Genomic DNA, 25,455 nt, shown 5'->3' with positions numbered 1-25,455 from the left:
TTGAGGAGATGAATCAGTAGTTGGGGGTAGGTGATGAAAGCAGTGTTTGGGGGAGTGATGGGGAGATTAATCAGTATTTGGGGAGGTGGTGTTAAATGATGAATCAGTAGTTGGGGATAGGTAATGAAAGCAGTGTTTGGGGGAGTGATGGGGAGATTAATCAGTATTTGGGGGTATGGGTCAGTGATGGGGAGATTAATCAGTATTTGGGGGTATGGGTCAGTGATGGGGAGATTAATCAGTATTTGGGGAGGTGGTGTTGAGGAGATGAATCGGTAATTGGGGGAGGTGATGAAAGCAGTGTTTGGGGGAGTGATGGGGAGATTAATCAGTATTTGGGGAGGTGGTGTTAAATGATGAATTGGTAGTTGGGGGTAGGTGATGAAAGCAGTGTTTGGGGGAGTGATGGGGAGATTAATCAGTATTTGGGGGTATGGGTCAGTGTTGGGGGAATGGAGTATGGGTCAGTATTGGAGGGATTAATCAGTATTTAGGGGTATGGGTCAGTGTTTGGGGGCGGGGGTTAATCAGTATTTGGGGGGTGATGGAGTATTTGGGGAGGTGGTGTTAAATGATGAATCGGTAGTTGGGGGTAGGTGATGAAAGCAGTGTTTGGGGGAGTGATGGGGAGATTAATCAGTATTTGGGGTATGGGTCAGTATTGGAGGGATTAATCAGTATTTGGGGGTATGGTTCAGTGTTGGGGGGATTAATCAGTATTTGGGGGTATGGTTCAGTGTTGGGGGGATTAATCAGTATTTGGGGGTATGGGTCAGTGTTGGGGGGATTAATCAGTATTTGGAGGGGTGATGGAGTATTTGGGGAGGTGGTGTTGAATGATGAATCAGTAGTTGGGGGTAGGTGATGAAAGTAGTGTTTGGGGGAGTGATGGGGAGATTAATCCGTATTTGGGGTATGGGTCAGTATTGGAGGGATTAATCAGTATTTAGGGGTATGGGTCAGTGTTGGGGGGGGGGGGTTAATCAGTATTTGGGGGGTGATGGGAGTATTTGGGGAGGTGGTGTTGAATGATGAATCAGTAGTTGGGGGTAGGTGATGAAAGCAGTGTTTGGGGGAGTGATGGGGAGATTAATCAGTATTTAGGGGTATGGGTCAGTGTTGGGGGGGGGAGGTTAATCAGTATTTGGGGGGTGATGGAGTATTTGGGGAGGTGGTGTTGAATGATGAATCAGTAGTTGGGGGTATGGGTCAGTGATGGGGAGATTAATCAGTATTTGGGGGTATGGTTCAGTGATGGGGAGATTAATCAGTAGTTGGGGGTATGGGTCAGTGTTGGGGGGATTGATCAGTATTTGGGGGGTGATGGAGTATTTGGGGAGGTGGTGTTGAGGAGATGAATCAGTAGTTGGGGGTATGGTTCAGTGATGGGGAGATTGATCAGTAGTTGGGGGTATGGGTCAGTGTTGGGGGGATTAATCAGTATTTGGGGGGTGATGGAGTATTTGGGGAGGTGGTGTTGAGGAGATGAATCAGTAGTTGGGGGTATGGGTCAGTGATGGGGAGATGAATCAGTTGGGGGTATGGTTCAGTAATGGGGAGATTGATCAGTAGTTAGGGGTATGGGTCAGTGTTGGGGGGATTAATCAGTATTTGGGGGGTGATGGAGTATTTGGGGAGGTGGTGTTGAGGAGATGAATCAGTAGTTGGGGGTATGGGTCAGTGATGGGGAGATGAATCAGTAGTTGGAGGTATGGTTCAGTAATGGGGAGATTGATCAGTAGTTGGGGGTATGGGTCAGTGTTGGGGGGATTGATCAGTATTTGGGGGTATGGGTCAGTGATGGGGGGATTGATCAGTATTTGGAGGGGTGATGGAGTAATTGGGGAGGTGGTGTTGAGGAGATTAATCAGTATCTGGGGGTATGGGTCAGTGATGGGAAGATTGATCAGTATTTGGAGGGGTGATGGAGTATTTGGGGAGGTGGTGTTGAATGATGAATCAGTAGTTGGGGGTATGGTTCAGTGTTGGGGGGATTGATCAGTATTTGGAGGGGTGATGGAGTATTTGGGGAGGTGGTGTTGAGGAGATGAATCAGTAGTTGGGGGTATGGTTCAGTGTTGGGGGGATTGATCAGTAGTTGGGGGTAGGTGATGAGGCAGTGTTTGGGGGAGTGATGGGGAGATGAATCAGTAGTTGGGGGTATGGGTCAGTGTTGGGGGGATTGATCAGTATTTGGGGGTATGGGTCAGTGTTGGGGAGATGAATCAGTAGTTGGGGGTATGGGTCAGTGTTGGGGGATTGATCAGTATTTGGGGGTATGGGTCAGTGTTGGGGAGATGAATCAGTATTTGGGGGTATGGGTCAGTGTTGGGGGGATTGATCAGTATTTGGGGGTATGGGTCAGTGATGGGGGTATGGGTCAGTGATGGGGAGATGAATCAGTAGTTGGGGGTATGGGTCAGTGATGGGGAGATGAATCAGTATTTGGGGGTATGGGTCAGTGATGGGGAGATGAATCAGTATTTGGGGGTATGGGTCAGTGATGGGGAGATGAATCAGTATTTGGGGGTATGGGTCAGTGTTGGGGGGATTGATCAGTAGTTGGGGGGATTGATCAGTAGTTGGGGGTATGGGTCAGTGTTGGGGGGATTGATCAGTATTTGGGGGTATGGGTCAGTGTTGGGGGGATTGATCAGTAGTTGGGGGTATGGGTCAGTGTTGGGGGGATTGATCAGTAGTTGGGGGTATGGGTCAGTGTTGGGGGGATTGATCAGTATTTGGGGGTATGGGTCAGTGTTGGGGGGATTGATCAGTATTTGGGGGTATGGGTCAGTGTTGGGGGGATTGATCAGTAGTTGGGGGTATGGGTCAGTGTTGGGGGGATTGATCAGTAGTTGGGGGTATGGGTCAGTGTTGGGGGGAATTGATCAGTAGTTGGGGGTATGGGTCAGTGTTGGGGGGGATTGATCAGTATTTGGGGGTATGGGTCAGTGTTGGGGGGATTGATCAGTATTTGGGGGTATGGGTCAGTGTTGGGGGGATTGATCAGTAGTTGGGGGTATGGGTCAGTGTTGGGGGGAATTGATCAGTATTTGGGGGTATGGGTCAGTGTTGGGGGGAATTGATCAGTAGTTGGGGGTATGGGTCAGTGTTGGGGGGATTGATCAGTAGTTGGGGGTATGGGTCAGTGTTGGGGGGATTGATCAGTAGTTGGGGGTATGGGTCAGTGTTGGGGGTATGGGTCAGTGTTGGGGGGAATTGATCAGTAGTTGGGGGTATGGGTCAGTGTTGGGGGGATTGATCAGTATTTGGGGGTATGGGTCAGTGTTGGGGGGATTGATCAGTAGTTGGGGGTATGGGTCAGTGTTGGGGGGATTGATCAGTAGTTGGGGGTATGGGTCAGTGTTGGGGGGATTGATCAGTAGTTGGGGGTATGGGTCAGTGTTGGGGGGATTGATCAGTAGTTGGGGGTATGGGTCAGTGTTGGGGGGATTGATCAGTATTTGGGGGTATGGGTCAGTGTTGGGGGGATTGATCAGTAGTTGGGGGTATGGGTCAGTGTTGGGGGGATTGATCAGTATTTGGGGGTATGGGTCAGTGTTGGGGGTATGGGTCAGTGTTGGGGGGATTGATCAGTAGTTGGGGGTATGGGTCAGTGTTGGGGGGATTGATCAGTATTTGGGGGTATGGGTCAGTGTTGGGGGGATTGATCAGTAGTTGGGGGTATGGGTCAGTGTTGGGGGGATTGATCAGTAGTTGGGGGTATGGGTCAGTGTTGGGGGTATGGGTCAGTGTTGGGGGGAATTGATCAGTAGTTGGGGGTATGGGTCAGTGTTGGGGGGATTGATCAGTAGTTGGGGGTATGGGTCAGTGTTGGGGGGATTGATCAGTAGTTGGGGGTATGGGTCAGTGTTGGGGGTATGGGTCAGTGTTGGGGGGATTGATCAGTATTTGGGGGTATGGGTCAGTGTTGGGGGGATTGATCAGTAGTTGGGGGTATGGGTCAGTGTTGGGGGTATGGGTCAGTGTTGGGGGGATTGATCAGTATTTGGGGGTATGGGTCAGTGTTGGGGGGATTGATCAGTAGTTGGGGGTATGGGTCAGTGTTGGGGGGATTGATCAGTATTTGGGGGTATGGGTCAGTGTTGGGGGGATTGATCAGTAGTTGGGGGTATGGGTCAGTGTTGGGGGGATTGATCAGTAGTTGGGGGTATGGGTCAGTGTTGGGGGGATTGATCAGTAGTTGGGGGTATGGGTCAGTGTTGGGGGGATTGATCAGTATTTGGGGGTATGGGTCAGTGTTGGGGGGATTGATCAGTAGTTGGGGGTATGGGTCAGTGTTGGGGGGATTGATCAGTATTTGGGGGTATGGGTCAGTGTTGGGGGGATTGATCAGTAGTTGGGGGTATGGGTCAGTGTTGGGGGGATTGATCAGTATTTGGGGGTATGGGTCAGTGTTGGGGGGATTGATCAGTATTTGGGGGTATGGGTCAGTGTTGGGGGGATTGATCAGTATTTGGGGGTATGGGTCAGTGTTGGGGGGATTGATCAGTAGTTGGGGGTATGGGTCAGTGTTGGGGGGATTGATCAGTAGTTGGGGGTATGGGTCAGTGTTGGGGGGATTGATCAGTATTTGGAGGGGTGATGAGGCAGTGGTTGGGGAGGGCGGATTAATCACTATTTGGGAGAGGGAAGGCCTCCCCAATGCCACCAGGCCTCACATCCCCGGCCTTGCGTACCCGCAGGGAAAGAAAACAAAAAAGCATACTTCATATATTAAAAGCGAAACCCACTTCGAGCGCGGACAGTTGCCCATCACCCGCTGCCTTATTTCGACATACCATGTTTCACCTCGACGCACCGATCGAGGAATCTTCTGAAACAGCTTTCCCGCCAAAAGCTTCAAGGCCTACTCTGCGCACGCGCTATCATTCAAGTGCGCATGCCCGCCTGGGCAACAACAATCGCATTGACTACGCGTGCGCGTCGTGACTCACCACGCATGCGCCTGAGCGCTAAGGCGGTGCCTCATTGCGCATGCGCCTGAGCGCTGAGGCCGGTGGCTGGCTACCCAAAGAGAAATAGGAAATACTGCAGATGCTGGAGATCAGAAATAAAAACAGAAAGTGCTGGAAAAATTCAACAGGTCTGGCACCATCCGCAGAGAGAGAAACAGAGTTAGTGTTCCATGTTGAAGCCACTTGATTGCCACCCCCATCCACCATCCACACAGTAGCAGCAGTGTGTATACCGCCTACAAGGTGCACTGCAGGAACTCACCAAGGCTCCTTAGACAGCACCTTCCAAACCCACGATCACCACCATCTAGCAGGACAAGGGCAGCAGATAGATGGGAACACCACCATCTGCAAGTTCCCTTCCAAGTCACTCACCATCCTGACTTGGAAATATATCGCTGTCCCTTCACCGTCGCTGGGTCAAAATCCCGGAACTTCCTTCTGAACAGCACTGTGGGTGTAACTCTTTTGAGTCAAAACAATAAACTAAATGAGCAAAAAAAGGAACAAGGGAGAAAACAAGCACAGCCCCTAAGTCAGGTCAGCTGTAAAATCAAGGAAAAACTGTAAAGGAACCTTACAAACATCAAACTAAGATGTGATTAAAGGGGTCCCACACCACATGGACTGCAGAGTTAATGAAGGCAGCTCACCACCACCACCTCTAAGGCAATTAGGGATGGGCAATAAATGCTGGCCCAGCCAAGGGCACCCACAACCAGTGAAAAGAATAAGAAAAGGTTGAGCTATTTCTCTCCAGGTGCCACCTGACCTCAAGAATCACCGAATTGCCGCAGTGCAGTGCAGGTCATTTGGCCCAATGTGTCTGCACCAGCTGTCTGAATAAGCAATTCACCTAGTGTCATTCCCCTGTCTTCTCCCCGCAACACTGATCTGCTGAGTATTTCCAGCATTTTTTGTTTTTAATCCCATGCATTATCCTCCGGTTGCTTGGACAACACCAACATTGACACCAAACCCTTATGGAAATCTGTCAGTTGGTAGCATTGTTGCCTCTGAATCAGAAGTTCAAACCCCTCAGGGACTTCAGGACTAAAGTCTAGGCTGCCACTCAGACTGCCGGCACTGAGGATGCACTACATTGTTGGAAATGCCATGTTTTGGATGAGATGTTAAACTGCGGCCCTGTCTGCTCTCTTAGGTGGATGTAAAAGATCCCACTGACACTATTTCGATAAGTAGGGGACTTATTTCCATATTTATTCCCTAACCAATATAACTTAAAACTGAGCCTCTGTAAAGAACCTCGATTAGACTCAATTGGAAATCAGCATAACTAAAAAGATTGATCTTTGTGGGAGCTTGTGTGCGAAAATTGGCTGCCACATTTCTGACATTACAACAGTGACTACACTTCAAAAGTACATTGTTGGTTCTAAAGCACTTTAGAACATCCGGAAGTCATGAAAGGTGTTGTATAAATGCATGTGGAATAATACCACAAGCAAAATAGACCAAATTGCAGTTAGAGGTTATGTCCTGTCGAGTAGTGTGTTTAGCGGATTGGGCGACTGGACTCCAGCTGTGGGATGCTGCAGTCCAGAAGTGCTCACCTGACCCCAGCCAATGTGAAAATAGGGCCCAAGTGACCAGGAGTGCCTGGAGAAAGAGATAAAGGTAAAATAAGCTTACTGCCACTGCTTCAGTTATTTTGAAGGAAGTTTACTGTCAAAATTGGAGAACATAACATATTCCCTTTTAATTTTTGATTTCAGTTCAAGATAAAACAATGTTGTTACTGAACATCTTTCCTTTTCTGTCTCCGAGTGCCGTCTTAATAACTGGAAATAGTTTCTCATTTGGCTATTAACAAGACAAGCAAGTCTGTGCAATATATGGAAATGTGATTACTGCAGATTCATCTAGTTAAGAGTGAACCATTTTCTCTTCCCAGGTACTTGGGTGTCAATTTCCTCAGATACAGGACAAAGTTTACAATTCTGCCCCAGTATATGCCAAGCAGGTTCTGTAGGTATGCCAATATATTTAAAGAGGGAGTACGCAATGGAAGCTCAAGAGGTTAATTTTGCAAAAGCTGCAATAGTAAATCACAATGAACTTTTATATAAGTGCAGAAGTTTATTGAAACATTTTGTTCTAAGCATTACAAATCTTTAAATTGGTTAATTATTTCTCCCAACATTTAAAATTGGAAACTGTGCTATTTTGGCGCAACTGTACCATTTTAATAGTATTGCACTCTAGACCAGAGTGGTCAACTGGAGTTTCCAGAAATGTTTACAGCTCTGTTAGTGTGCACCCACCTACAGCTTCACTCGTGATGCAGGATAACATTAAAATACAGGCATAATTCCTTCCATTCAAACTTGGCGAAACAATATATTTTGAATTAATTAATTATGTTAGCTGTTTACTTTTAGCCCAAATGTGCATTCTTTACACCAGGGTTGTGCTGTGTTCAGTCCACAAATACCAAAATTAGGCAGATGTTATTACCTACATTGGTGATAGCTTGAAAGACAAATTAAAAAAAAATACACAATGAGGTTGAATAATCTATATTTTAAGAATTCAATGGCAGGTCAGAAGTCCCATGATGGGTCAGGTGTCAAATTGTTGCATGGTGTACTTCCACTTTTTAACAGTATAATGGTATGTGGATTCTAATTACATTTTGTTGTATACTTAAAACATGTCTATTAGTCAAATCCTCATATTGAAATATGAGCTTTTACCAGTTGCTCACCAAGTTCTAGATTTCTATATTATTGCAAACAAGTAAATATTCAGCAAACTTATTACAAAGGTAACACAATGTGAGCAAGAATAGCACAACTTCCACTTGGGGAGAAAAGAAAATACAAGATCATTAGACTTCCTCTTAATGGGCACCTTGCATCCGACCAGCAAAGTGATCTCAGCTAACATTCAGGAATGTTTCAGTTTTCCTAATATTCTTCTTCTTCACCTTGATCCTCAACACTATCTGCACCAACCTCTTCATAATCTTTCTCCAAGGCTGCCATGTCTTCACGGGCCTCTGAGAACTCCCCTTCCTCCATCCCCTCACCCACGTACCAATGCACAAAGGCGCGCTTGGCATACATCAGATCAAACTTGTGATCGAGGCGAGCCCAGGCTTCAGCGATGGCCGTGGTATTGCTCAGCATACACACAGCACGCTGCACCTTGGCCAGGTCCCCACCAGGTACTGCAGTGGGAGGCTGGTAGTTGATGCCAACCTTGAAACCAGTTGGACACCAGTCAACAAACTGAATAGTGCGTTTGGTCTTGATAGTGGCAATGGCAGCATTGACATCTTTTGGCACCACATCACCACGGTAGAGCAGACAGCAAGCCATGTACTTGCCATGGCGAGGGTCACACTTGACCATCTGGTTTGCTGGCTCAAAGCAGGAATTGGTGATCTCAGACACAGACAGTTGCTCATGATAAGCTTTCTCAGATGAGGTCACAGGGGCATAGGTAGCCAGAGGGAAATGGATACGTGGATAGGGAACTAAATTGGTCTGGAACTCTGTCAGATCAACGTTCAAAGCACCATCAAAGCGAAGGGATACTGTAATGGAGGACACAATTTGACCAATCAATCGGTTCAAATTGGTGTAGGTTGGGCGCTCAATGTCCAGGTTTCTGCGACAGATATCATAGATGGCTTCATTGTCTACCATGAAGGCGCAGTCCGAGTGTTCGAGTGTGGTGTGGGTGGTCAGGATGGAGTTGTAGGGTTCAACTACAGCTGTGGAGATCTGGGGAGCTGGATAGATAGCAAATTCAAGCTTGGACTTCTTGCCGTAGTCAACGGAGAGACGTTCCATCAGGAGGGATGTGAAACCGGAGCCAGTGCCTCCACCAAAGCTGTGGAAAATGAGGAAACCCTGGAGTCCTGTGCATTGGTCAGCCTGTGGGAAAGAGGGTGTGGATGTTGAGGAGGGGGAGAAAGGAACAGGTTAAAATTTGGCCAGAGAGTCCACAAGAAAGAAAATCTAAAATTTCCCCAATGTAAAAAAATTTCATTCTTCGATTCTTTTAACTTTGAGGCACCAAGTCCTGGAATCATTCTAGCTACTCTGCTCTGAACCCACTTATGCCCTTTTGAAGGTACATTATAAAAAGATTACCCCAAACATTTCAAATATGGCCATAGCATTAATGTAGAAAAAAAAAATCAGACCTTACTAGACGTTCTAGTACTTGGTGAATGAGCAATAATCACAATGCAATTCCTTATCCAACTGATATAGTGTTTCTTTATGCTTCATGTTCCACAATGCATCTTCTACTTTGCACATCACCAACAATTGATCCATCCATCTGCTTAAATTAGTCCAGGTTGCACTGAATGCCATCAGTCGTCTTCTGGTCACACAGCGAGGCATCGTCAGCAAATACAATACTAATTAACTTCCTCTACCATTCATGAACAGAATGATCAGCAGGCAATGCAGAATTTGCCAATTTGGTTTCTTGAATACTATGTTAATATTCCTTAATTGATCCCAACAGATTTTTACATTTTTTTCTGCAAGTGCCAGTTCGGGACCTGGGACTTTTTTTTGAAAAAAACCCTTTCTTGTGTATTACTAGGTGCCAATTCAATGATCTACACCTTCAAACCACCCAACACAGGGTACCTTAAGAGCTGTGGATTGATGAATACCAGCAGCTAGTTGGGAAACTATAAGAAGGCATTTCACTTGTGACTCTTAACACGCATCAAGGAGATGTGATCTTTTAGTTATCCACTCCCTGGTGAGGATTGATACATGGGTTTTCAGATGTGAAGGGAAATCTCTGAAGCCACCATTGCAGCCGAATGCACCATCACGTCTTCTAATAAAATATATGAAAATAGATCATGTGAGAGTAATGTGGTGATTCAAAGGTAAAAAACTGAATTTATCATATTTTGTTAAAACAGTGCACAAATTACTGTTACTTTCTCCCTTGGCTAATGAATCATAATACAAGAATCTTACTAGTTTACGGAGCTTGTCAAGGACCAAGTCAATCAGTTCCTTGCCGATGGTGTAATGCCCACGGGCATAGTTGTTGGCAGCATCTTCCTTCCCAGTGATGAGTTGCTCAGGGTGAAACAGCTGGCGATAGGTACCACTGCGAATCTCATCTGGAGTGCAGAATAGCAGTAAGTTTATTTGCCCTCTCTCACAAGGACAAGGGATACATTGCTGAAATACTAATTTGTACAAAACAGCTCTATAAATGGGAGAGTTATAAATGCATTCTTGCACTGGACTTACCAATTACAGTTGGTTCCAAATCAACAAAGACAGCTCGCGGGACGTGTTTCCCTGCTCCAGTCTCGCTGAAGAAGGTGTTGAAGGAGTCATCACCACCTCCAATGGTCTTATCACTGGGCATCTGCCCATCAGGCTGGATACCATGTTCTAAACAGTACAGCTCCCAGCAGGCATTGCCCATCTGGACACCAGCCTGGCCAACATGGATGGAGATACATTCACGCTGAGACACAAAACAAAGTCACAACAAATTAGAAAACATACACAATATTAGTGGTGACATTAACAAACAATCATGTTGGTTCCTTAGTAAACATATGAATTAGCCAGGGCATTTATACACATACAAATCACTGACTAGATAATGCAATTCTAAACTTGCTGAGATTTATATACACAGATCAACCGCACCTATGTATGCTAGGTTAGGTTTCACAGAACAGTTGCAGCACAATAGGCCATTCAGCACATCTGTACCAGCTTTCTGAAAGAAATGAGTTAGTCCAACTCCCCCACCCATTCCCTCTAGCCCTGCAATTTTATTCCTTTCAGATGCTTATGCTCTACACCCGTTGATATGTGCATATACACAGTTACACGTTTGTTAAAAATCTGTGCACAATTCTTGTCTAAACCATTTCACCCCATGTTAACATGTTTGATCCAGTCAAACATTTCCCCATTGTACTATTCTGCCCACACTTTAGGATGTCAGGGGTGCAGAGATTTACCAGAATGACAGGTTAAAGATTAGTCACGTGGAGAGACTGGAGAAGCTGAAATTCTTGAGTAGAGAAGGTTAAGGGGACATTTCATAGGTGTTCAAAATTATCAGGGGTTTTGATAAAAATAAATGAATAGGGAGAAACTTCCCCACCCGCAACGGCAGGAAGGTCAGGGGGCACCAATTTGAGAAAACTGGCACAATAATCCAAAGGATTTTTTTTTAAAACAACACGAGTGATTATGATCACCAATACGCTGAGTGAAGAGGATGTACAAGCAGATTGAATAGTAACTTACTACTGGATAAATACTTGAAGTGAAAATAATGTACAGAGTTGTACAGAAAGAGCAGTGGTACTGATTTGATAGGTCTTTTAATGAGCCAGCAAGGCTCTATTAATTGGGGTATGCATTTGTGTCGGTGTCCCAGCAGCCAACTCAGCAAACAAAATCAACTACACCATTCAAATCAATAACTATTGAACTGAGAACATTACTAGACTGTTCCAAAACCAATCATCTTAACGGTGTCACTACAGAATCAAAAGATTATAGCCAGAAAATAGGTAATTCTGCCCCAGTGTAACTCTGCACCCCATATGAGCTACCCAGTCTAATTCCACCACACCCTGCAAATCCTTTCATATTTCTCTTTTACAAGCAAATACCTAATTCCCTCGAACAATTTATGAACCATCCTTCAAAGAGGGGATGGTGTGTAGTGATAATGTCACTGGGCTAGTAACCCAGAAAACCAGGTTAACGCTCTGGGGACATGGGTTCAAATCCCACCATGGCAGCAAATCCCAAATTTAAATTCAATTAATAAAATCAGGAACATAAAGCTAGTCTCAGTAATGGTGACCATGACAGCAATCTTTGATTTTTTGCAGAAGCCCATCTGGTTCACTGATGTCCTTTAGGGAAGGAAATCTGCCGTCCTTACCTGGTCTGGCCTACGTGTGACTCCAGACCCACAGCAATGTGGTTGACTCTTAACTGCCCCCTGAAATGGGCTAACAAGCCATTCAGTTCAAGGGCAGGTAGGGATGGACAACAAATGCTGGCGTCCATATCCCATGAAAGAATTAAAACTTCGCATCCTAACCACTGCATAAATTATTTTAATATCCCCTTTACGTACTTCTGTGATCATCTCAAAATGTTACCCCCTCATTGGATAAGATGCATTATATAAACTCTTAACCTTGAAGATTGCCCCATAATCTTTCCATCTCTAGTGAAAAAAGCTCCAAATTCTAACGATGCTATTGTACCATTATTACTCTAGTTACTGGTAACATCTGAATGTATCTGCCCTACTCTTTTCATATCCTTCAGATAAGGAGTACAGAAAACCTCATAATACTTAAAAAACTTCAATCTAATTGAACCCAGCACTTCTGCATTTTTTTTAGTCCACACTAGTTTCTAGCTTCTCATTTAAAAATTATCCATCTTTCAGATGTGATCTTAAAATTTTAAAAAGGTAGGACCCACCATCTGTAGTTAACTAAAGCTACGAAAAGCATCAAACTTAAGGAAAAAGCATATAACTGCACAAAGATGAATGGCAGGTCAGATGACTGGTGAGAATATAAAGAATGGCAGAGAATGACTAAAAAGTTAATCAGGAGAAAGAAATTAGAATATGAGGGGAAGCTAGCTAGAAATGTAAAAATGGATAGCAAGAGTTTCTACGGGTATTTAAACAGGAAAAGAGGTCAACGAGTGTTGGTCCTCTAGTGACAGACAGTGGGGAGTTAATCATAGATAATAAGGAAATGGCAGATGCAATGAACAAATATTTTGTTTCTGTGTCCTCTAGAGGCTACAAAAATCATTCCAGTAATAGCTGTAAATTGGGAGGTGAAGGGGAGAGGGGGACTTGGTGAAATTACATCACTAGGGAAGTGGTACTGAGCAAACTGATGGAGCTGTGGTTTGACAACTTTCCAGGTCCAAATGGACTTCATCCTAGGGTCTTAAAAGAGGTGGCTGATGAGGAATGAGTATGTGTTGATTTTCCAAAATTCCCTAGATTCAGGAAAGGTTCCATCAGACTGCAAAGTAGCAAATATAATCCCCGTATTATTTAGGGAGGAAGGCAGAAAACAGGAAACTATAGGCCAGTTAGCTTGACGTCTGTCGTGGGGAAAGTGTTAAAATTGATCATTAAAGAGGTTATAGTTGGGCACTTATAAAAACTCAAGGTAATCAGGAAGAGTCAGCATGATTTAATGAAAGGGAAATCATGTTTAATCAATTTATTGGAGTTGTTTGAAAGAGTAACATGTGCTGTGGATAGAGGGAAGCCTGTAAATATACTGTACTTGGATTTCCAGAAAGTATTTGATAAGGTGCCACATAAAAGGTTATTGCAGAAAATAAAACCTCATGGTGTGGGGGAGGGGGCTACATATTAGCGTGGACAGAAGATTGGCTGGCTGGCAGAAAACAGTATGCATAAATAGGTCTTTGATTGGCAGGATGTGACAAGTGGAGTCCCACAGAGGTCTGTGCTGGGGCCTCAACTTCTTACGATTTACATCAATGATTTAAGATGTGGGGAGCAAAGGCATGGTAGCTAAGTTTGCAGATGACACAAAGATAGGTAGGAAAGTATGCTGTGAAGAGGACAAAGGAGGTTGCAGACAGATATAGATAAATTGAGAGAGTGGGCAGGCAATAATCTGGCAGATGGAATAATGTGGGAAAATGTGAAGTTGTTCACTTTGGCAGGAAGAATAAAAATAGAGTATTACTTAACCAGAGAATGACTGCAGAATTTTTGGTGCAGTGGGATCTAGGCGTTCTTGTGCATGAGTCACAAAAAGTTAGTATGCAGGTATAACACGTAATTAAGAAGGCTAATGGAATGCTATACTTTATTATGAGAAATTTATCATAAAAGTAAGGATGTTATGTTTCAGTTATACAGGGCATTGTATCTCAAATACTGTGTGCAGTTTTGGTCTCCTTATTTAAGGAAGGATGTAAATGCATTGGAGGCGGTTCAGGGAAGGTTTACTAGATTGATACCTGGAATGAGCGGGTTGTCTTATGAGGAAAGGTTGGACAGACTGAGCTTGTTTCTACTGGAGTTTAGAAGAGTGAGGGGTGACTTGATTAAAGTATATAAGATCCTGAATGGTCTTGACAAGGTGGACCTGGAAAGGATGTTTCCACTTGTGGGTGAGTCCAGAATTAGGGGACAGTGTCAAAAGTAGGGGTTGACCTTTTAGGAGAGAGATAGGGAGAAGTTTTTTCACTCAGAGGATTATGTGACTTTGGGGCTCTCTGCCTCAGGTGGTGGTAGAGTCACCGAATATTTCTAAGATGGATGTGGATAGATTCTTGTTTGGCAAGGGAATCAAAGGTTATCAGGGGCAGATGGGAATGTGGGATTCGAAACACAAACAGGTCAGCCATGATCTTAATGAGTGGCAGTGCAGGTTTGAGGGGCCAAATGACCTACTACTGCTCCTATTTTGTTCGTTCGTATGATGTTAAACCAGACCCAATCTGCCTGCCCATGTGGATGTAAAAGATCCCGTGACACTGTTTTGAGGAGCACTAGGGGAGCTATCCCAGTGCCCCGGTCAATATTTATCCCTCAATCAACAGAGATTATCTGGTCATCATCGCACTATTGAATGTGAAAGTTTTCTGAGCGCAAATCAACTGCCACATTTCTACATTACAAGTGACTACACACTCAGTACTTCATTGGCCGTAAAGTGCTTTAAGATGTCTGGTGGTTGTCAAAAGTGCTATATAATTGCAAGTCTTCCTTTTTTGTGTTTAAAACTCTTCACAGTCTCACCCTTTCCTGTCTCCATTCCTCAGATTCTGGCCTCTCATGCATTCCTCCCTTCCTTCACCCCATCACTGGCAGTTGCATCAGCACTACACTCTGGGATTTCATCTAAATCCACCTTTTCTCCATTAAGACACTCCTTGAAACGCCTCCCAATATTAATTACAGCTCAGTGTCCATTTATTTATACTTCTGCAAAACACCTTGGGATGTATTTCTAAAGACAATATATAAATGAAGGTGGAACACACTGTAAAGCTTATCAATTACTTTTTATATATTTTCTTTAAAATATGCTTACAGCACAGAATTTAACAATGTCTTGTTTGCAACAAGGAGCCATGGGAACAGTACTGTGAAACAGAATTTAATTTGCTGCCACTTTACATTCCACTGCTTATATGGGATCAAAAGCAGCAAAAAGCTGAATCCCGAAGCAGATTGGGTAAAGAAAAATGTCCTAATAGAGCTCACACTGTACACAATAGATGGTGGCTGTTTAAACAGGAACAATCAGAACATAATCAGAAATATGTTGGCATGGTTTGAAATGTGGAATTTGCTGATAAAGAGAATTGCGTGTGCAGAGGCTTCACTGAGTTGCCAAATTCCACACAGATTACACATTCAGCAAACCAATTCCACCCCTTCCCCAATCAAATCCTGATCCTTGAGCGTTATGTTCAACTGTTTTCTTTCAAATTTAGGAGAAAAATGAAAATGACTATTTCTCTTTAAATTCTCTTTACAAGTCTGTATTTGCAAGCACAGAAACTGTACATCATTTCTGCTTTCAAAGCTAGGGGCTCACATAGCTGTAAATAACACATGCTTTAACATTATATTAAGCAATTAAATATTAAAGCTTAATTGCAATACCCTGTCACCCAATCTTCAGATTTGTGCCCCTGAAATTGTACTGATGTAGAACAATGACCAAGCAAACTAGTCGGAAAACAAGAGATCTCACATTAAAATCAGCCCACCCCAGGAGAACCCCGTACCAGCAACTGGGTCAGTAATTAGAACACTGCTCCAGTAGGAAACTGAAAAGCATAGAATCAGTTAGCAGAATAAAACACCACAATAAAGCCCCTAAACATACAGGGAATGTCTGAATGATTTATTAGGAGGTTTTGAAAAGAGAATGTATCCCAATCTGTGCTCCACTCTTTCAAATGCTGTTGCTTCAATCTATTCCCTGGATGGGAGCACACTGAGCGAACAATTGGTCAATGTTTCCCCTTATGGGAGAGACTAGAACTAGGGGATACAGTTTAAAAATAAGGGGTTGCCCATTTAAGACAGAGATGAGAAGAATTTTTCTCTGAGGGTTATGAATCTTTGGAACTCTTCCCAGAAAGTGGTGGAGGCAGGGTCAATGAATATTTTTAAGGCAGAGGTAGATGGATCCTTGACTAACAAGGGAGTCAAAGGTTATCAGGAGTAGGCAGAATATGGAGTTGAGGCCACAATTAGATCAGCCATGATATTATAGAATGGCGCAGCAGGCTCAAGGGGCTGAATGGCCTACTCTTAACTCGTATGTTCGTACGTATGCTACTGCCAGGGCAGCTTGGGTAACTAACCCCTACTGTGGTGCAACATATATTGCTCCAAATACTCCACGAGGACTGAAAATGGTAACTGTGTATGAAAATCTATTGCTCCCTGGAGAGCCCAGTTAATAGAAGCAACATCTATGTAATATGCCAAAGGTCCTAGGTGTGAGCTCATTGCTCCTACTTTCCCCTCAAGAACTGAATCCCATTAGAAAGTAGGATTATAGGTGTAAGATAACTCAGTTCCAGATGCCCTGCACTATTCTTCTAAAGGGTTGCATTGTTGCAGAATCTTAATCAGAGGCTGTCATATGGTATAGTTTGTATTAATTTTCACACTGTTCATGTTGATACTGAACCATGAGCATAATAACTACACGTTTAAACCAAAGGGCTTGTTTCTATGGTTGTAATTTTTATCTTTGCAAGACTCAGACCTATGTTTTGATATCAGTGTTCCAAGACCACAGGATAATCTGCCCCATTCCCCCTCCCATCTAACCTATCCTCCCAAACTGTGTAATCCTACCATATTTCAACACCAAAGCCTGGCTTCCTTCCAGTGCTTTCTCAGCCCCACCTTGTGTTAGTTGTCCATGTTGCAGCAACTCTCAACATTCCCTCACTCCAATATAAATGCAATCACTTATTTTCTGAAGATTACACCACCAGATTTAAAGGGACAACTGGCAGACCAAAATAAGAAATTACTGGGAAACAGTGATCAAGATAGAGCAAAGTGAAAAGACACACAAAGCACCTGCAGATGACAGCAAAATACGAGCATTCAAAAAAAGTAGAACGACACAAGTCAGAGATACCAAGCACATACAATCATGTGTCCTGATTTGCATTTTTCTTCTATCATGCAGGAAGCTTACTTACAACTTTCCCATCGTCTGAATAGGGAAATAATTTTTGCAGCAGCAGTAGACCATTCGACCCCATATAAAACGGAGCGTAAAATCACAGACACTTCATTACTAAAGGTATTTTTGAAATGCTGCAATTTTTATTGTTTTGTTGACGTTGTGAATTTAAAAGCTTATCAACAACCAGCAGGGGTACGTTCTACATTCCCCAGTTCATTTTGACAATGGCATTGTCCTGCTGTATACTGAGAAATAACGTCATCAATTTACATTTACCAGTCACATGGGGAGTGAAAGGAATGAAGAGCCTTCATTTATCCAGCTAATTCATAACTATCTATACTTCAGTCTCAATAGAGCTAAAATGAATATTTAACCTGCAGTCTAACTCACCCATCAGCCCTGTTTGCACAAACCTATATTGTCTCATGGACTCCCAATCTTCCATGTTTAAAATAATCAACCTTGTGTTTAAACCCCTCTATGGCCTCACTAACCTCTTCCAACCCAATAACTGTCTCACTCCCCTACCCTAAACAGTGAACTGTTTCCCTGACACAGCCACCATCGTTCATCATCATCCATTATTGTACACATCACCCTTGACATCAAGGATAAGTTACGTGGAGAAATTGGAGAAGCTGGGATTGTTTTCCTTAAAGCAGAGAAGGTCAAGAGGAAACCTAATAAAGGTATTAAAAATTAGGAGGGAATTTGACAAGTTTATAGGGAGAAATTATTTTCACTGGCAAGGTTAGTGGCCCCAGATTTTAAAAAAATGGTGAAAGAACGAGGGGGGAAAATGAGAATTGTCCCCATGGGGTACTATGATTTGTGCTCCATAACCTGAAAGGGTGGTGGAATCAGATTCCATTGGAAATCCTAAAAGACAGTGGAGTATCTGAATAACAGCAATTTGCAAGGTTACGAGGGGAAAGGTTGGGGTTTTAAACTAAATCGGAGAGCTACAATAAATGTAAAGTCCTGCAGCAATCTGAAATAAAAACAGAAAATGCTGGAAATACTCAGGAGGTCTAGCAGCATCTGTGGAGAGAGAGAAACAGTGTTAATGTTCCGACTCAAATATGACTCTTAAGAACTAAGGGTAGAAATGCCATCAAAAGAGGGGAAGGGGAAGAACAACAAAATGGAAGGTCTGCGATAGGGTAGAGGGTGGGACAGATTGAATGACAAAGGTGACCTGGAACAAAAGGCAAAGGGAATGGCAATGGTTGCAGTAAAAAGTCAAAGTACTTGTCCAGAGTGAGTGTAAATGCCAGAATAATGCATAGCTCTGTCCTAAAGCAAAAAGCAAGATTCAGACCAGCACATGACAAAATAACAAATCAAAATGGAGGGACATAGTTAATGGTCTGAAATTGTTGAATTCAATATTGAATTGGCTGTAAAGTGCCTGATCGGAAGATGAGTGGAGTGGGAGGGTCATTAAACGTATTCAGGGCATACTTTAGACAGATTTTTGATAGACAAGGGAATTCAGGAGTTCAGACCACAGCTAAGATCAGCCATGATTTTATTGAATAGCAGAGCTGTAGAAGGGCCGAACGGCCTCCACCTGAATGCTCTGTTTCCCTGAGCTTGGAGAGCTCCTGCAGAGGAGCTGTCACAAGCCGGATCGCACTGTCAGCTTCCCGTTCCCGCAGCAAAGCTTTCCCAGCACATGTTAAACACACAGGCCACCGCGTTCCCAAATTAACCACGTGACGGGCCCGCCTTCAGGGAGGGGGGGGAAGGGAGAAAGAAAAAAACCGGCGGGCCTAACCCGCGCATGCGTGGATGCGGACACCACACCTCTTCTGGTTGCTGCAACTCACGCATGCGCACAGGCGCCTTCCTCATGTGCAACCACCGCCATTTTGGGTGACAGAGGGAGGGGCGCGGGGAAATAAAATACATCCTTCAAAAAGAAGCTGCTTTCATTATAAACGATGTTGCGATTTCGTCCACAACCATGCGAAGTCTCGCATTCCTCTCCCCATCCACCACCGAAGCCGGGTAAAGTATTAAATAAAAAGCGGGAGGCGGTTACTCCGAATAGAAAACGAAAAGCAAATCGCACCCGGCTCACGAAACCTGCTTTAAGGAATATTAAAGCCATGTTAAATGGTTTTTAAAAAAGAAAGAAAGGCTGAAAGGAGGGGAAAAATAGCACACGTACCATTCTCGTCTTCGGCTGGCGCGCTTTACTGAGAAGTGGACAACAGAAGCTGGTGCTCTTCACTGCTCATGCGCGACTGCAGGATAAACCCAGTGCGCATGTGCCGACGCGACGCCCCGCCTCGTGGTGATGAGAAATCACGTGATGGCGTGCGTCATCGGGATAGACGCCCAACGCTGCAGATGCTGCAGATCCGAAATAAAATCAGAAAGTTGCTGCAGTCCAGGGCATCTTGCAGGCAGAGAAACAGAGTTAATGTTTCAAAGGGGTTCCAACATTGAGGGGGGGAGGCAATGGCCTAGTGGTATTGTCGCTTGACCAGTAATCCAGAGACCCAAGGTAATGCTATGGGGATAAAGGCAAAATACTGCAGATGCTGGAAACTTGGAACAGAAACAAAACCAAAAAAATGCTGCAATGGCTCAGCAGGTCTGACAGTATCTGTGGCGAGAAAGACAGAGTTAACATTTCGAGTCCGTATGACTCTTCTTCAGAGCTAAAGGGAAGTAGCAATGTGGTGAAATATATACTGTTTAAGGGGAGTGGGACAGGTGAAGCTGGATAGAGGGCCAACGATAGGTGGAGGCAAAGGAGAGACTGCAAAAGATGTCACAAACAGAAGGTCGAAGGGTTGTTCATAGCGGTGGGGCTGGCTAAAGGAGGTGCTAATGGTGACATTAAGAGTGGAAAGCAGAATGTGATAATGGCAGGACCAGGGTAAGCTCTCTTGAAAGTGACAGATAGCCCTAGTGGGGGTGGGGGGGACAGTGGTGGGGAAAAAGATCGAAAAGGCTAAAAGCTGGGGATAAAAGAATGAATAAAAATGGCAATAAATTTAAAAAATAATAATAATGAAAATAAGTGGGAAAAATATATAAATGAAAATGAATAGAGAGAAACGGGGGGGGTCAAAAAGGGGTGGGGATGGAGGAGACAAGCCTTATCCTCACTTTTGACCCCACCAGCCTCCGCATTCAAAGGATCATCCTCTGCCATTTCCGCCAACTGCAGCATGATGCCACCAGCAAACACATCTTCCCTCCACCCCCCCCCCCCCCCCCCCCTAACCAAGTCGGAATTCTATAGGGATCGTTCCGTCCGGGGCACCCTGCTCCACTCCTCCATCACCCCCTATACCTCACTTCAACCCTCTCCCATGGCACCTTCCCATGCAATCCCGGAAGGTGCAACACCTGCCCCTTTACTTCCCCTCTCCTCACCGTCCAAGGACCCAAACACTCCTTTCAAGTGAAGCAGCATTTCACTTGCACTTCCCTCAATTTAGTCAACTGCATTCGCTGCTCCCAATGCGGTCTCCTCTACATTGGAGAGACCAAATGCAGACTGGGTGACCGCTTTGCGGAACACCTTCGGTCTGTCTGCAAGCATTACCCAGACCTCCCTGTCACTTGCTATTTCAACACTCCAGCCTGCTCTCATGCCCACGTGTCTGTCCTTGGCCTGCTGCAATGTTCCAGTGAAGCCCAACACAAACTAAAGGAACAGCATCTCATCTTCTGACTAGGCACTTGACAACCTTCCAGACTGAATATTGAGTTCAACAATTTTAGACCATGAACTCTCTTCTCCATCCCCAGCCCTTTTTGATCCCCCCATCTTCTCTCTATTCATTTTTATTTTTTAATTTTTATTTATCTATATATTTTTCCCCCGATTATTTTCATTATGATTATTTTAAAAATTTATTTCCATTTTTATTCCTTACTTTATCCCCAGCTTTTTTCCCACCACTATCCCCTCCCATCACCCCCACTAGGGCTATCTGTCACTTTCAAGAGAGCTTACCCTGGTCCTGCCATTATCACATTCTGCTTTCCACTCTTAATGTCACCATTAGCACCTACTTTAGCCAGTACCACCACTATTAACAACCATTTGACCTTTTGTTTGTGACATCTTTCACAATCTCTCCTTTGCCTCCACCTATCGCTGGCCTTCCATCCAGCTTCACCTGTTCCACCCCCCTTAAACAGTATATATTTCACCACATTTCTACTTCCCTTTAGCTCTGAAGAAGAGTCATACGGACTCAAAATGTTAACTCTGTCTTTCTTTCCACAGATGCTGTCAGACCTGCTGAGCTTTTCCAGCATTTTTTTGTTTTCGTTAATGCTCTGGGGCCCAGTTTCGAATCCCGCCACGGCCGATAGTGAAATTTGAATTCAGACAAATGTAACAATATGAAATCTGCCACCCTTACCATTAAGTTAACGCTTACATGCCCTCTGAATTAGGGGGATAAATGTTAGCCAGTGATGCCCCACATCCCTTAAAAAAAATTCTGGTGACAGCCATGTCTCTTGTCTCTGAGTCACAAGGCCATTCAATGGCTTCAATGCCACTTTCCTGCCTATCCATCCTTACCCCGAAACCCTTTGACTCTTTTGTCAATCAAGAATCTATCTACCTCGACTTCAAAAATATTCAATGACCCTGCCACCGCCACCCTCTGGGGGACAGAATTGCACAGACCCATGACCCTCTTAGAGGAAAACAATTCTCCTCATCCCCATCCTAAATGAGCGCAAAATAGCAGGTTACCTGATCATTATCACATTGCTGTTTGTGGGAGCTTGCCGTGCGCGTACTGGCTGCTGTGTTTCCTACAACAGTGTCTACATTTCAAAGGTACTTCATTGGATGTAAGGCACTTTGAAACATCCAGCGGTCATGAATAGCCCCACATAAATGCAAGTCTTTCTTCTTTCTTTTATTTTCTTTTTTTATAGGTCATATGTACTCACTAATTTAATAAGGAATTTGGGAGTTTCATCTCTATTCAGAGCGATGGAAATTAGATTTTAGAATTTGAACTCAGTGGTTCTAATGAAAGACCATTGACCTAAAACTTTAATTCTGTTTTCCTCTCCACAGATGCTGCCAGACCTGCCAAGCATTTTCAGCTTTTTTGTTTTTTTATTGCAACTTGAAGGTTGTGAATGTATCTTTAATGCACATGCATTGTTACTCATTAGTCATTTTGTGCCAGTTTGGATCAGCCAATATAACTCCCGCCTTGGTGTGTGAGAGTGTGTGCGTGAGAGGGTGTGTGTGTGTGAGAGATATGAGGGATGTGTGTGTGAGGGTGTATGTGTGTGAGAAGGTGTGTTTGTGTGAGAGAGAAGTGCGTGAGAGGGTGTGCGTGTGAGGGTGTGTGTGAGGGTGTGTGTGTGAGGGTGTGTGTGTGAGGGTGTATGTGTGAAGGTGTGTGTGTGAGGGTGTATGTGTGAGGGTGTGTGTGTGAGGGTGTGTGTGTGAGAGGGTGTGTGCGCGAATGAGAGAGTGTGTGCATGTGAGAGGATATATTTGTGTGAGAGAGGCATGTGAGGGGTGTATGTGTGTGAGGGTGTATGTGTGCGAGAGGGTGTGTGTGCGGGTAAGATGGTGTGTGTGGATGTGACTTTGTGTGTGTGTGTGTGTGTGTGTGTGTGTTGTGAGTTTCAAACTCACTCCAGGGGACTTGAGGAGATATTCACTGATTGTAAGATTTCTAACGTTCTCCACTTCTAATGAAAGGTTATTGACCTGAACCATTGGCCACAATATTAATCCCTTCCCTCCCATGAGGGGCATTAAAGTCTTAAATAAGGAGAACACATCCTCAAAAGGCCATGATCACTGCCTGTTTTACTGCAGCGGATATTAGAGTGTCTGAGTGTCCCAGCATGAAGAGGGGGAGCAGCAACTTGTATTTTAAAGCACATTAATGTGGTAAAACATCCCGAGGCATTTCAGAGGAGTGCAATCAAAGAAGGTTTGACACTGAGCTACCTAACGAGATAGTCAGAGAAAAACCAAAACATTGTTCAAAGAGGTAGGTTTTAAGGGGAGTCTTAAAGGAGGAGAGAAAGGCGGAGAGGTTAAGGGAGAGAATTCCAGAATTTCGGGCCTCAGCAGCTGAAGGCACAGCTGCCAATGGTGGAGCAATTAAAGTTAGGGTTGCTCAAGAGATCAGAATTAGAGGAGTACAGAGATCTTGGAGGTAGTTGTTTGGTAGCATAGAACTTGAGTATTGTTGAAAAAAGATTTTTTGTTGAAGCATTTCATCTTGCACTCATCAGGACAATTCGCAAGAAAATACCAATGACAGGGGAAACAACATACTGACAACCTCGTAAATAGGGCCCAAGTCATCTGCTCATCATGCAAGCTTGATGCTGAAATAGGGGCATCAAAGGCATTCTGCGGCACATTGGCTACCCTGATCAGATCATTTCATGCTGTATATCACACAAGCTCAAACAGGTCCAAGGCTATCACGTTCGGCCCTGAAAAGCGCCCAGTCTACCTCAGATTACCCTGGAAGGGTAAAGATTTGAGCAACAGGTGAAGCTAGCTGTTTCACACTGCTACTATGCAGTAGCAACACTGCCTATCACACAAATGAGTGATGTGGTATATGAATTTCAGTGCCAGTGTAATGCTGGGTATGTAGGCCGTAGGTCCCAAAGACTGGAGGATCATATCAAACAGCATGTCCCTTACACTGTTTGCTATGGGCAAGGTTTGGACCTTACCCAACCAGTTCATGTTGGCAAAGTTCAAAACACAGTGTCCAACATTAGATGTGATTCCACAATTGGTCAACATTTGCCAAATAATCCTTAATGGGCTAAGCATTACGCTGACAACCAATTTAAGATCATCAGTCAGGCTCACAGTGTGGCGCATTTGCATGTACTGGAGGCTACATATATTAATACACAGGGCCCTGTTCTTTTCAAACAGAAAGAACATGTACACACATTGCACCCTTTTCTGCTAAACAAAATAAATGACAACATTTGCTGGGTCAGTCCCCAGGCAATGTTTTGATGAATCAGAGTCAAGCTGCCTTGTTTAGATTTGAAACAATGCTTGGCCGTTAACTGTGAGTCACCATCAACTGGTGCACTCTCCATAGCAACACCACTACCAAACAGAGTCCACTTGCCAACCAATCAGCATTTTCTTCTCATACAATATAAATATGTTGTTTCCCCTGACTTTGCTATTGTCTTGCGAATTGTCCTGATGAGTACAAGATGAAAAGCTTCGACAAAAAAATGTCTTTTTTTCAGCAACGCTCAAGACCTGGAGGGCTGAAGGAGATTACAGGGATAGCAAGGGCCGAGGCAATGGGTGAAAATGTGAAATTAAAAAAAGAACTTAGAAAGGAAAGGGAGGGCATGAAAAATTGACGAGTAAGGTGAGATGGTGGCATTGTGGTAATGTCACTGCACTAGTAATCCAGAGGCACAAGGTTAATGCTATGGGGACATGGGTTCAAATCCCACCAAGGTGGCTGGTAGAATTTGAGTTCAGTAAATAAATCTGGAATATAAAGCTAGTCCCAGCAATGGTGACCGTGACAACCATCTGTGATTGTTGTAAAAACCCACCTGCTTCACTAATATACTTTAGGGGAGGAAATCTGCCATCCTTACCCGGTCTGGCCTACATGGGACTCCAGACCCACAGCAATTTCAAACAATGCTTGGCAGTTACCTGTCAGTCACCATTAACTGGTGAATTCTCCATGGCAACACCTCTTCCAATCAGTGTCCACTTGCCAACCAATCAGCACTCTCTTCTCATACAGTATAAAGTTGTTGTATACCCTGACATTGGTATTCTTGCACTTGTCCTGATGAGTGCATGATGAAAAGTTTGACTCTTAACTGCCCCTTTGAAATGACCTAGCAAGCCACTCAGTTCAAGGGCAATTAGGCATGGGCAACAAATGCTGGCCTTGTCAGCGACACTCACATCCCATGGAATAAAGAATGAAGAAAAAAAAGTCAAATCGAGGAAAACCCAAAGTTGTTTCATAAGTACATAAAGAGAAAAAGCCAACTAGAGACCAAAAAGATGTCTGGAGGCACAGGATGTGAGCATGGTTTTTAGTGAACACTGTATTTTGCATCTGTTTTTATGTGGGGGATGAAGCAGGCCTTGTAGTTTAAGGGGAGTGTGAAATATTTCATCCCTAATTGCCCATCCCTAATTGCCCTTGAACTGAGTGGCTTGCTAGGTCATTTCAGAGGGCAGTT

The 25,455-nt window shown here is 44.1% G+C and overlaps 2 protein-coding genes across 2 annotated transcripts in view; both read right to left on the bottom strand.

Annotated features, from left to right (window-relative positions):
- dnajb2 (DnaJ heat shock protein family (Hsp40) member B2) overlaps nt 1-25,455 on the bottom strand; it is a 151,879-nt gene that overhangs the window by 87,259 nt on the left and 39,165 nt on the right. The window lies entirely within an intron of this gene.
- Nucleotides 7,060-19,511, bottom strand: LOC144686884 (tubulin alpha-1D chain-like). Its single transcript, XM_078552698.1, has 4 exons — nt 19,403-19,511; nt 10,244-10,466; nt 9,962-10,110; nt 7,060-8,884 (listed from the first exon to the last, which is right to left on the bottom strand). Exons 1-4 carry the CDS (start codon nt 19,403-19,405, stop codon nt 7,910-7,912), a joined length of 1,350 nt encoding a protein of 449 aa, XP_078408824.1. The 5' UTR covers nt 19,406-19,511; the 3' UTR covers nt 7,060-7,909.

This window comes from Cetorhinus maximus, chromosome 11 (assembly GCF_964194155.1).
Source record: "Cetorhinus maximus chromosome 11, sCetMax3.hap1.1, whole genome shotgun sequence".
Classification (NCBI taxonomy): domain Eukaryota; kingdom Metazoa; phylum Chordata; class Chondrichthyes; order Lamniformes; family Cetorhinidae; genus Cetorhinus; species Cetorhinus maximus.
Note: the sequence above shows the minus strand (reverse complement) of the source record. Positions and strands in the feature narration are given on the sequence as shown.

What these genes read in the sequence shown, in the direction of transcription:
- LOC144686884 (XM_078552698.1), bottom strand. An exon ending in TTTGGAACCAACTGTAATTG is followed by an intron (nt 10,111 to 10,243) that starts GTAAGTCCAGTG and finishes TCTGCACTCCAG; the next exon opens with ATGAGATTCGCAGTGGTACC. An exon ending in TTGACAAGCTCCGTAAACTA is followed by an intron (nt 8,885 to 9,961) that starts GTAAGATTCTTG and finishes TCTTTCCCACAG; the next exon opens with GCTGACCAATGCACAGGACT.